The following is a 14,725-nucleotide window of genomic DNA, read 5'->3' as shown; positions in this document are numbered from 1 at the left end:
GATGTAGTTATAAGGGATGTGACACACTATGTACCTGGATGTAGTTATAAGGGATGTGACACACTATATACCTGGAGGCAGTTATAAGGGATGTGACACACTATATACCTGGAGGTAGTTATAAGGGATGTGACACACTATATACCTGGAGGTAGTTATAAGGGATGTGACACACTATATACCTGGAGGTAGTTATAAGGGGGTGACACACTATATACCTGGAGGTAGTTATAAGGGATGTGACACACTATATACCTGGAGGTAGTTATAAGGGATGTGACACACTATATACCTGGAGGTAGTTATAAGGGGGTGACACACTATATACCTGGAGGTAGTTATAAGGGATGTGACACACTATATACCTGGAGGCAGTTATAAGGGATGTGACACACTATATACCTGGAGGCAGTTATAAGGGATGTGACACACTATATACCTGGAGGTAGTTATAAGGGGGTGACACACTATATACCTGGAGGTAGTTATAAGGAATGTGACACACTATATACCTGGAGGTAGTTATAAGGGATGTGACTCACTATATACCTGGATGTAGTTATAAGGGGGTGACACACTATATACCTGGATGTAGTTATAAGGGATGTGACACACTATATACCTGGATGTAGTTATAAGGGATGTGACACACTATGTACCTGGATGTAGTTATAAGGGATGTGACACACTATATACCTGGATGTAGTTATAAGGGATGTGACACACTATGTACCTGGATGTAGTTATAAGAGATGTGACACACTATATATCTGGAGGTAGTTATACGGTATGTGACGCACTATATACCTGGAGGTAGTTATAAGGGATGTGACACACTATATATCTGGATGTAGTTATAAGGGATGTGACACACTATATACCTGGAGGTAGTTATAAGAGATGTGACACACTATATACCTGGATGTAGTTATAAGGGATGTGACACACTATATACCTGGAGGCAGTTATAAGGGATGTGACACACTATATACCTGGAGGTAGTTATAAGGGGGTGACACACTATATACCTGGATGTAGTTATAAGGGATGTTACACACTATATACCTGGATGCAGTTATAAGGGATGTGACACACTATATACCTGGATGTAGTTATAAGGGGGTGACACACTATATACCTGGATGTAGTTATAAGAGATGTGACACACTATATACCTGGAGGTAGTTATAAGGGATGTGACACACTATATACCTGGATGCAGTTATAAGGGATGTGACACACTATATACCTGGAGGTAGTTATAAGGGATGTGACACACTATATACCTGGAGGCAGTTATAAGGGATGTGACACACTATATACCTGGAGGCAGTTATAAGGGATGTGACACACTATATACCTGGAGGTAGTTATAAGGGATGTGACTCACTATATACCTGGATGTAGTTATAAGGGATGTGATACACTATATACCTGGAGGTAGTAATAAGGGATGTGACACACTATATACCTGGAGGTAGTTATAAGGGATGTGACACACTATATACCTGGATGTAGTTATAAGGGATGTGACACACTATATACCTGGATGTAGTTATAAGGGATGTGACACATAATATACCTGGAGGTAGTTATAAGGGATGTGACACACTATATACCTGGAGGTAGTTATAAGGGATGTGACACACTATATACCTGGAGGCAGTTATAAGGGATGTGACACACTATATACCTGGAGGCAGTTATAAGGGATGTGACACACTATATACCTGGAGGTAGTTATAAGGGATGTGACTCACTATATACCTGGATGTAGTTATAAGGGGGTGACACACTATATACCTGGATGTAGTTATAAGGGATGTGACACACTATATACCTGGATGTAGTTATAAGAGATGTGACACACTATATACCTGGATGTAGTTATAAGGGATGTGACACACTATATACCTGGATGTAGTTATAAGAGATGTGACACACTATATACCTGGATGTAGTTATAAGGGATGTGACACACTATATACCTGGATGTAGTTATAAGAGATGTGACACACTATATACCTGGAGGTAGTTATAAGGGATGTGACACACTATATACCTGGATGCAGTTATAAGGGATGTGACACACTATATACCTGGATGTAGTTATAAGGGATGTGACACACTATATACCTGGAGGCAGTTATAAGGGATGTGACACACTATATACCTGGATGTATTTATAAGGGATGTGACACACTATATACCTGGAGGTAGTTATAAGGGATGTGACACACTATATACCTGGATGTATTTATAAGGGATGTGACACACTATATACCTGGATGTATTTATAAGGGATGTGACACACTATATACCTGGAGGTAGTTATAAGGGATGTGACACACTTTATACCTGGAGGTAGTTATAAGGGATGTGACACACTATATACCTGGATGTAGTTATAAGGGATGTGACACACTATATACCTGGAGGTAGTTATAAGGGATGTGACACACTATATACCTGGAGGTAGTTATAAGGGATGTGACACACTATATACCTGGAGGTAGTTATAAGGGGGTGACACACTATATACCTGGATGTAGTTATAAGGGATGTGACACACTATATACCTGGATGTAGTTATAAGAGATGTGACACACTATATACCTGCAGGCAGTTATAAGGGATGTGACACACTATATACCTGGAGGTAGTTATAAGGGATGTGACACACTATATACCTGGATGTAGTTATAAGGGATGTGACACGCTATATACCTGGAGGTAGTTATAAGGGATGTGACACACTATATACCTGGAGGCAGTTATAAGGGATGTGACACACTTTATACCTGGAAGTAGTTATAAGGGATGTGACACACTATATACCTGGAGGTAGTTATAAGGGATGTGACACACTATATACCTGGAAGTAGTTATAAGGGATGTGACACACTATATACCTGGATGTAGTTATAAGGGATGTGACACACTATATACCTGGATGTAGTTATAAGGGATGTGACACACTATATACCTGGATGTAGTTATAAGGGATGTGACACACTATATACCTGTGTGTAGTTATAAGGGATGTGACACACTATATACCTGGATGTAGTTATAAGGGATGTGACACACTATATACTTGGAGGCAGTTATAAGGGATGTGACACACTATATACCTGGATGTAGTTATAAGGGATGTGACACACTATATACCTGTGTGTAGTTATAAGGGATGTGACACACTATATACCTGGATGTAGTTATAAGGGATGTGACACACTATATACCTGGAGGCAGTTATAAGGGATGTGACACACTATATACCTGGAGGTAGTTATAATGGATGTAACACACTATATACTTGGAGGTAGTTATAAGGGATGTGACACACTATATACCTGGAGGTAGTTATAAGGGATGTGACACACTATATACCTGGAGGCAGTTATAAGGGATGTGACACACTATATACCTGGATGTAGTTATAAGGGATGTGACACACTATATACCTGGAGGTAGTTATAAGGGATGTCACACACTATATACCTGGAGCCAGTTATAAGGGATGTGACACACTATATACCTGGAGGCAGTTATAAGGGATGTGACACACTATATACCTGGATGTAGTTATAAGGGATGTGACACACTATATACCTGGAGGTAGTTATAAGGGGGTGACACACTATATACCTGGATGTAGTTATAAGGGATGTGACACACTATATACCTGGATGTAGTTATAAGAGATGTGACACACTATATACCTGGAGGTAGTTATAAGGGATGTGACACACTATATACCTGGATGTAGTTATAAGGGATGTGACACACTATATACCTGGAGGTAGTTATAAGGGATGCGACACACTATATACCTGGAGGCAGTTATAAGAGATGTGACACACTATATACCTGGAGGTAGTTATAAGGGATGTGACACACTATATACCTGTGTGTAGTTATAAGGGATGTGACACACTATATACCTGGAGGCAGTTATAATGGATGTAACACACTATATACTTGGAGGTAGTTATAAGGGATGTGACACACTATATACCTGGATGTAGTTATAAGGGATGTGACACACTATATACCTGGAGGCAGTTATAAGGGATGTGACACACTATATACCTGGATGTAGTTATAAGGGATGTGACACACTATATACCTGGAGGTAGTTATAAGGGATGTGACACACTATATACCTGGAGGTAGTTATAAGAGATGTGACACACTATATACCTGGAGGTAGTTATAAGGGATGTGACACACTATATACCTGGATGTAGTTATAAGGGATGTGACACACTATATACCTGGAGGTAGTTATAAGAGATGTGACACACTATATACCTGGAGGTAGTTATAAGGGATGTGACACACTATATACCTGGAGGTAGTTATAAGGGATGTGACACACTATATACCTGGATGTAGTTATAAGGGATGTGACACACTATATACCTGGAGGTAGTTATAAGGGATGTGACACACTATATACCTGGATGTAGTTATAAGGGATGTGACACACTATATACCTGGAGGTAGTTATAAGGGATGTGACACACTATATACCTGGAGCCAGTTATAAGGGATGTGACACACTATATACCTGGAGGCAGTTATAAGGGATGTGACACACTATATACCTGGATGTAGTTATAAGAGATGTGACACACTATATACCTGGAGGTAGTTATAAGGGATGTGACACACTATATACCTGGATGTAGTTATAAGGGATGTGACACACTATATACCTGGAGGTAGTTATAAGGGATGCGACACACTATATACCAGGAGGCAGTTATAAGAGATGTGACACACTATATACCTGGAGGTAGTTATAAGGGATGTGACACACTATATACCTGGAGGCAGTTATAAGGGATGTGACACACTATATACCTGGATGTAGTTATAAGGGATGTGACACACTATATACCTGGAGGTAGTTATAAGGGATGTGACACACTATATACCTGGAGGCAGTTATAAGGGATGTGACACACTATATACCTGGATGTAGTTATAAGGGATGTGACACACTATATACCTGGAGGTAGTTATAAGGGATGTGACACACTATATACCTGGAGGCAGTTATAAGGGATGTGACACACTATATACCTGGATGTAGTTATAAGGGATGTGACACACTATATACCTGGATGTAGTTATAAGGGATGTGACACATTATATACCTGGATGTAGTTATAAGAGATGTGACACACTATATACCTGGAGGCAGTTATAAGGGATGTGACACACTATATACCTGGAGGCAGTTATAAGGGATGTGACACACTATATACCTGGATGTAGTTATAAGGGATGTGACACACTATATACCTGGAGGTAGTTATAAGAGATGTGACACACTATATATCTGGAGGTAGTAATAAGGGATGTGACACACTATATACCTGGAGGTAGTTATAAGGGATGTGACACACTATATACCTGGAGGCAGTTATAAGGGATGTGACACACTATATACCTGGAGGTAGTTATAATGGATGTGACACACTATATACCTGGAGTTAGTTATAAGAGATGTGACACACTATATACCTGGATGTAGTTATAAGGGATGTGACACACTATATACCTGGAGGTAGTTATAAGGGATGTGACACACTATATACCTGGATGTAGTTATAAGGGATGTGACACACTATATACCTGTGTGTAGTTATAAGGGATGTGACAAACTATATACCTAGAGGTAGTTATAAGGGATGTGACACACTATATACCTGGATGTAGTTATAAGGGATGTGACACACTATATACCTGGATGTAGTTATAAGGGATGTGACACACTATATACCTGGAGGTAGTTATAAGGGATGTCACACACTATATACCTGGATGTAGTTATAAGGGATGTGACACACTATATACCTGGATGTAGTTATAAGGGATGTGACACACTATATACCTGGATGTAGTTATAAGGGATGCGACACACTATATACCTGGATGTAGTTATAAGGGATGTGACACACTATATACCTGGATGTAGTTATAAGGGATGTGACACACTATATACCTGGATGTAGTTATAAGGGATGTGACACACTATATACTTGGAGGCAGTTATAAGGGATGTGACACACTATATACCTGGATGTAGTTATAAGGGATGCGACACACTATGTACCTGGATGCAGTTATAAGGGATGTGACACACTATATACCTGGAGGTAGTTATAAGGGATGTGACACAATATATACCTGGAGGTAGTTATAAGGGATGTGACACACTATATACCTGGAGGTAGTTATAAGGGATGTGACACACTATATACCTGGAGGTAGTTATAAGGGATGTGACACACTATATACCTGGAGGCAGTTATAAGAGATGTGACACACTATATACCTGGAGGTAGTTATAAGGGATGTGACACACTATATACCTGGATGTAGTTATAAGGGATGTGACACACTATATACCTGTATGTAGTTATAAGAGATGTGACACACTATATACCTGCAGGCAGTTATAAGGGATGTGACACACTATATACCTGGAGGTAGTTATAAGGGATGTGACACACTATATACCTGGATGTAGTTATAAGGGATGTGACACACTATATACCTGGAGGCAGTTATAAGGGATGTGACACACTATATACCTGGAGGCAGTTATAAGGGATGTGACACACTATATACCTGGATGTAGTTATAAGGGATGTGACACACTATATACCTGGAGGTAGTTATAAGAGATGTGACACACTATATATCTGGAGGTAGTAATAAGGGATGTGACACACTATATACCTGGAGGTAGTTATAAGGGATGTGACACACTATATACCTGGAGGCAGTTATAAGGGATGTGACACACTATATACCTGGAGGTAGTTATAATGGATGTGACACACTATATACCTGGAGTTAGTTATAAGAGATGTGACACACTATATACCTGGATGTAGTTATAAGGGATGTGACACACTATATACCTGGAGGTAGTTATAAGGGATGTGACACACTATATACCTGGATGTAGTTATAAGGGATGTGACACACTATATACCTGGATGTAGTTATAAGGGATGTGACACACTATATACCTGTGTGTAGTTATAAGGGATGTGACAAACTATATACCTAGAGGTAGTTATAAGGGATGTGACACACTATATACCTGGATGTAGTTATAAGGGATGTGACACACTATATACCTGGATGTAGTTATAAGGGATGTGACACACTATATACCTGGAGGTAGTTATAAGGGATGTCACACACTATATACCTGGATGTAGTTATAAGGGATGTGACACACTATATACCTGGATGTAGTTATAAGGGATGTGACACACTATATACCTGGATGTAGTTATAAGGGATGCGACACACTATATACCTGGATGTAGTTATAAGGGATGTGACACACTATATACCTGGATGTAGTTATAAGGGATGTGACACACTATATACCTGGATGTAGTTATAAGGGATGTGACACACTATATACTTGGAGGCAGTTATAAGGGATGTGACACACTATATACCTGGATGTAGTTATAAGGGATGTGACACACTATATACCTGGATGTAGTTATAAGGGATGTGACACACTATATACTTGGAGGCAGTTATAAGAGATGTGACACACTATATACCTGGAGGTAGTTATAAGGGATGTGACACACTATATACCTGGATGTAGTTATAAGGGATGTGACACACTATGTACCTGGATGCAGTTATAAGGGATGTGACACACTATATACCTGGAGGTAGTTATAAGGGATGTGACACAATATATACCTGGAGGTAGTTATAAGGGATGTGACACACTATATACCTGGAGGTAGTTATAAGGGATGTGACACACTTTATACCTGGAGGCAGTTATAAGGGATGTGATACACTATATACCTGGAGGTAGTTATAAGGGATGTGACACACTATATACCTGGATGTAGTTATAAGGGATGTGACACACTATATACCTGGAGGTAGTTATAAGGGATGTGACACACTATATACCTGGATGTAGTTATAAGGGATGTGACACACTATATACCTGGATGTAGTTATAAGGGATGTGACACACTATATACCTGGATGTAGTTATAAGGGATGTGACACAGTATATACCTGGAGGCAGTTATAATGGATGTGATACACTATATACCTGGAGGCAGTTATAAGGGATGTGATACACTATATACCTGGAGGTAGTTATAAGGGATGTGACACACTATATACCTGGAGGTAGTTATAAGGGATGTGACACACTATATACCTGGAGGTAGTTATAAGGGATGTGACACACTATATACCTGGAGGTAGTTATAAGGGATGTGACACACTATATACCTGGAGGTAGTTATAAGGGATGTGACACACTATATACCTGGAGGCAGTTATAAGGGATGTGACACACTATATACCTGGAGGCAGTTATAAGAGATGTGACACACTATATACCTGGATGTAGTTATAAGGGATGTGACACACTATATATACCTGGAGGTAGTTATAAGGGATGTGACACACTATATACCTGGAGGTAGTTATAAGGGATGTGACACACTATATACCTGGATGTAGTTATAAGGGGGTGACACACTATATACTTGGATATAGTTATAAGGGATGTGACACACTATATACCTGGAGGTAGTTATAAGGGGGTGACACACTATATACTATTTATATTTTTCTCAGAGGCAAAACTTTATTTAATTTAATATTTTATTAGCCCCCATAGGGGGCTTGAACCTGCAATAATTTGATTGCAAGTCCCATAGACTTACAATTGTAGTGCAGTCTATGGGCGACTTGTTGTGTTACTATTGAGGCCTTCTTAATCGTAATATTCTTTCCTCCAGAAAACTCCCAGCTGTCATAGAACAGGTTGGCTTTCGTGATTTTGCCGTACGGGAACTGTCCTGCTACATGAAAGCTATGGACATTTTTTAAATTTTGGGGGAAGAGGGGGGGGGAATTAGCTACGGAGCTATGGTGGCTGCTATCTTTAAAGACCCAGCATCCACTGTACTATTACACCAGATATTGGGAAGGGGTTAAAGTGTTCTTGACTATTTTTTTTCCAAATAGCTGAAAATGGTAAACTTTGCTTATAATAAACCTATTTTGCATTGGATCTTGAACAATTTTGATAGCAAGTGTACTCACAGTCAATTTATATCATATAAAATCTAGACATATATCATCACTGCCACAAGTAGCTACAGAATAAGTAGCCCTAATGGTTATTGCTCTTTTGAGCTTTGCATGAAGTTAATAATTGACCACCCCTGTACAGAGCAGTGGAATATGGCAGCTGTTGTAATAACAGATCACTGTAGATAAATAGGATAGGAGGCCATACTTGTTATGACAATACAGTACTGAAATAGGTGATATTAGATAAAAAGATAAAGACTTGCAGATCAAGCCCAGCATAAAAGAAGCGTACATTCACATGTTGCAGTTTTTTCGCCGAAATTTCAGCAAATCTTCTATTCATTTAAATAGGACTGGCAAAAATCCATACATATTACAAACATAATCCCATTCGGATGAATGGAACTAAATTTATGCCAGACATTTCTGCAACAATTCCCCGAAAAGCTAATTGAGAAGCTTTGCCACTTGATTTTCCCAACATTATTATCTGTAAAAAGCTGTGTGTATGGGTATGTCTCCGCTGCTTCTCTCTCATCCACCCACACAAGCTCAGTGATAGTTGCAGCCTCGCTGTTACACCCTCCCCTATCTTTCTGTGTCCCTCTGTCCTTTGCACGGAGGAGGGTACAGACCACATTTTCCTGTTGGGGAGGAGAGTGTGTCTTTGTAGTTCTTCTGGCACCCCTCCCTATCTCATTCTGACCAATCAGTGCATGCAGTCTGCAATCCTCCATTTGGGTGGGGGGCCCCTGGTGCACACATTCTGAGATGGCGTCCCATGGGCAAATTAAAATAAGGGGGGTGTGGGGAGCTGACAGTGTTTTGCAAGCAAACAACTTCCATTACAATCGCAGGCAGATATGCACACAGAAGAGGAATAGTTATAATATAGATATGTAATCATGTGTCAATATAAAATATGGCTTATAGCAACGATATAGAACCTGTCATTTTCATATGGTATCACTATTGGATCGTTTACCACTAGATAGAGTTAAGATCAAGCTACATATACATTGCAAAAGCAAATATTACACATATGTGCACTTTCTTAAAAGCATTTCAAGGGTAAACAAATGCACTGCAATGTGGACACTAAGGTTCTGTTCACACAGCTCTGTAAACAGTGCAAAGTGCACTTGGATCGCACAATGCAATGGGTGAGACTTAGATGGGATCTATGACCAGAACATAATGTACTTTGTCTAAATTTTAATAAAACTCTGCCCTCTACCCACTTCACCCCTCTTTCCTTCTGAAGCCTTTAATCTGAACCATGTACACACTTCTACATCAAACAGTAACATACAATCTCCATTTTTGAGTTACTGTACATTGTGCAACAATTATCAGTACATAGTGCTGCAGTGACCACTTCCTTGAGAAAAAAGAAAAGAGAGAGACACTGAGCGCCAATAGTGTAGTATTCCCGATAAGATGAGGCAAGAGGCATAACTTAAAGCCCCTTACCTTGTTGTGATGTGACAAATCACAACACTATTAGCACACAAAATTAAAGTGTGGTGGCAGCAGCTAGTCCCCTTGCGACAGCCAAAAATTAAATGTACAGGTGGCCCTCAAAGTCCAAGACGCTGCAGACGATTTAAACAGATTATATGCACTTGAGAAAGGGCTAATGCCCGAAACGCGTAGTGCCTTGTCCATAGAGGTTCTGGAAGAATTTATGTCCAGCTGGTTTGTGCACGCCTTACCCCACTCCTCTGCTACCCGATTGGTCTTGGACTTTGAGGGCCACCTGTACACTTCCTTGAGAAGCCCCCCTCATTATACAGACCAGATTTTCTATGATACATTTTTAGTTCTACCATATATTATGCATAATGACCATCTCTCAGATGTTTGATTGCACCGAAAATTTCTCACTTATATTTTTGTCATAGTTGTATAACTAAATTGTTTTACAGTATGTCCACACAGCATTTATACCTTAGATTTTGGGATGACATTTGTGTCAAAAAACACCTCTTACATGTGTCTCACTGCCTACCATTGTTTTCTAATGGGATTGTCCCACACACAGGACTTATTTCAGCAGGAATGGGGCACTGACCCACATTTACTACTCCTCTGCCACAAAAGGTGGCTAAAACTGTACCTCAACTTGGTGCATATTAGGTGCACAATGCACATCTCATCCCCTCACCGCACTTGCCACTTTTTAAGTGGGCAGTGGCGGAAACCTAAGGGGGGGCCAGGGATGCCTTCGGTTAGTTAAATTTATTATAATTGCCCCATAAGCTATATCAGGAATCTATGCCAGCTTGAGTTCTGGGGCACATGACCTCCATCATACTAATATTATTAATTCAAGTGTGTCTGGTTCCTGTAAGGGAATAAATTAGGACTGACAAGGAAACGCTAGACTTAGTATCTTCTCCCCATTGTGTTACTTCTTGCCACAGGTTCAATGCAGAAACCTTCTGAATGCGATTATACCAACATGCAAACCTGTGGTAGTTTTATCATGCACAACCCTGGCAGATATTAAAACTCATCCGGAGGTTTCTGCTGCGGACACCGTGGCTGATGTTTCCCATTGCAGTCCAAAATTATCAAGACGTCGGCGCGTCTTAATAATTTAGGAGCATCTTGTACCACCCTAGGAAATGTCAGTCTTAATAAATATTACCCCATTGTGTTTTTGTAGATGGATGTGAAACCACTGGTAAATATGTGTCAAAGTGTCAACATTCCCCCAGAAACCATGTTGAGTGAACTCACCTTGAGAATCCCTTTCCACAACTCTGACATATGTAGGGCTTTCCAACTGAGCCATCATGTGAGCGTACATGGTAGGACATACGGTCTTTACGTTTGAACCGTAGTCCACATACAGGACAAGAATATGGCTTCTCTCCAGAGTGAGACAGCTTGTGTCTATTCAGATGGTACACATCTCGAAAAATCTTCCCACACAAATCACAAGCAACCTGTTTTCTTGCTCGATTTCTTTTTCTAGGGGTCCCTGTTTCCTCCTGGGTTAGTCCATTCTCCCCAATACGAGGAGCTTGTAAGTCTCCATATCCCAACTGCAAACTGGTAACTCCATGCTGCGCTTCATGCTGGCGCAGTCGTATAGGATCTGTAAAGACTTTATCACAAAGTCCACAAGGAAGTACCCCTCCATCCCGCAAGCCACCTACTGCTCCAAATAGTACAGAGTCTAGAACACTGGGCTTTCTTGGTCTGCCACGACCTCTTTTACTTCCAAGTCCCACTTGTGCTCCCACTTGGTACTGAGATGGAAGAATTTGTGATGAACCACCCAGTGCTAGAAGAGAAGCTTGACTTGGTACTGCTGGACCAGGACGAACAGAATCTTCTTCATCATCCCCCAAGGACCCTGCAATGCCTGAGCCACTCATAACAGTCCCATTAGTCATGTCCAATGGAAAGCCAAGATCAGAAGCCCCTGATCGAAAAAGCATGAGTTCTGGTCGTGTAGGGGGCACCAAGATTTGGACATTGGACTGCTTAATGACCTCTTGGCAAATATCAATAACTGAACGCATTAACAAAAACTTGGCAGCAGTCATTAGCTCTGGAAAACTCTCCAGTCGGATAATGATGCGAGCAGTATATGCAAAGTCCAAAATGTCACCAAAAACCTTGGAGCTGATCGTGTGCATCTCAAGCTCTCGTGGAGTTGGCCCCTCTGTTTCTCCAAGAACAGACTCAAAGTACTGACTGCAGGCAGCTAAAACAGCACGGTGGGCAGGAAAACTATCCTCTCCGACACGTAGAACCACATCACAAAAGCGCCCACCGCTCTTGCGTTGCTGGTTGAGTTGATTGAGGACATCAGAGCTGTGTTGGCGCACCTGATAGGTGAAGCATGATGGCCCACAGCCCTCCGCCAAACGCTCCATCTTAAGCAGGACGTGAATCCAAAGGAATGCAATTGTAGACCTAAGAGAGGATGAAAAACTAATGCAGTAAGGTGATTTAAACAGTTCTAAAGAGACAGAAACATAAAATTATACAGAAATAATGAAGTGCATTTATATTATATATATTAGTATATATGTATATATGTATTCACTATCACATGAGACCAAACACCCTTATTCATCTTTACGAATCTAAAGTTTATCCCTTATATTCTCTTTACACCAGTGAGGTGCAGCAGCACTGGCTTATATATGTCAAGTCATATATTCAAGAAGTATGTGAAATAATGAAATATTGCAGAGTCTCCATAAAGAAACTTTCATCCTATGTGATGGCCGGAGCCACAGAACATGCTTTGTTACTTCAGTTAACCCTATCATGGCAAGGGACACCACACAGAGGTCACCTGCCAGTTAAAAATAGGCACACTTATTTTTTGGGGAGGGGGGTTATAAGTATAACATAAGGTAAGGAGTGAAGAATAGTGCTCAAGTATGTCCTCCAGGTCTGGAGGCTCACTCAAGTGGGGGCTGTAAATGTCTGGGGGAGCAGAGGCATTTGGGGGCGGGAAAGACAGTGACTGTCGGGAAGTGCACTTGGTATGTTGAGGCCTGGCTATAAAGGGCCAGCAGAAAATTTATTAAGGGGCTCTATGCAGGGTCCCCGATAATATATTGGGGGTTCGGGGTGATGTCACCTGGGTGCGCGTACCCGCGTAGCTCCTCCCCTTGCCCTCCGCGGGTGCGCGCTGCGCGGGCCGATGATTTTAGGAGCTCCGGTGCAGGTTCCCGGTGTGTTGCCGCGCTATCCAATCCGTTCCTCAACCCCGGAAACCGAGACCCCCAACCGGATCACGGAACCCCCCCGCACCGGACACTGGGGTAGCTCTGACCGGATTCTCCGCAGCCTCTTTGTGTCTGATCCCCCCCCCCCCCAGGCTGAGAATCTGTGTCCGCCCCCCGGTCCCCCCTCCCTGTGAGCACTCCCCCCCCCCCCCGCCCCTGTGTGCAGACTAGGAGACCCCGCACATGCCGACCCCCCCACTCTCACCCCTCCCGGAATAATATGCATATTCACTATGGACACAAGGTAGTCTACATCCATAATGTACTGCTAGCTATGCCCCCACTTTACTCCCAGTGAAAAAAATCATTTCTTGTCTAAAATCTTTCTAGTTTTTATTAAGCTTAACATTTCCCAATGTCTGATAGTTCTAGCTGCAAAATCATGGGGAGATATAATTCATAGCTGTGCCTCATCTGTCTGTCTGTCTGTCTATCTATCTATCTATCTATCTATCTATCTATCTATCTATCTATTATCTATCTATCTATCTATCTTCTATTATCTATCTATCTATTATCTATCTATCTTCTATTATCTATCTATTATCTATCTATTATCTATCTATCTATCTATCTATCTATCTATCTATCTATCTATCTATCTATCTTCTGTCTATTATCTATCTATTTATCTCCTATCTATCTATCTATCTATCTATCTATCTATCTATCTATCTATCTATCTATCTATCTTCTGTCTATTATCTATCCACCTATCTGCTGAATACGAGCCATATCCCATTGGTGTCAGTTGGGTGATCACAGGACATCTAGGTGGCTCTCCTTGACCTATGAACGTACTTGACACTTGTCCCATATTTAGTTTCCTGGGAAGTTGT

The 14,725-nt window shown here is 40.9% G+C and overlaps 1 protein-coding gene across 3 annotated transcripts in view; it reads right to left on the bottom strand.

The window, feature by feature from the left end:
* PATZ1 (POZ/BTB and AT hook containing zinc finger 1) overlaps window positions 1-13,957 on the bottom strand; it is a 50,138-nt gene extending 36,181 nt beyond the window's left edge. For 2 of the 3 annotated variants that reach the window (XM_075276107.1, XM_075276123.1), the window contains exons 1-2: window positions 13,753-13,957; window positions 11,872-13,059 (exon numbers count right to left, since the gene is read on the bottom strand). In XM_075276107.1, the coding sequence (XP_075132208.1) occupies window positions 11,872-13,019 (1,148 nt within the window). In that variant the 5' untranslated portion in view covers window positions 13,020-13,059; window positions 13,753-13,957. Of the gene's footprint in view, window positions 1-11,871; window positions 13,060-13,738 lie in introns of all 3 variants that reach the window. The other variant, XM_075276115.1, reaches the window with a different exon arrangement.
* Between the last annotated feature and the right edge of the window lie 768 nt (window positions 13,958-14,725).

Source organism: Leptodactylus fuscus, chromosome 1 (assembly GCF_031893055.1).
Source record: "Leptodactylus fuscus isolate aLepFus1 chromosome 1, aLepFus1.hap2, whole genome shotgun sequence".
Classification (NCBI taxonomy): Eukaryota; Metazoa; Chordata; class Amphibia; order Anura; family Leptodactylidae; genus Leptodactylus; species Leptodactylus fuscus.
This window is presented reverse-complemented; position numbering and strand designations above follow the sequence as displayed.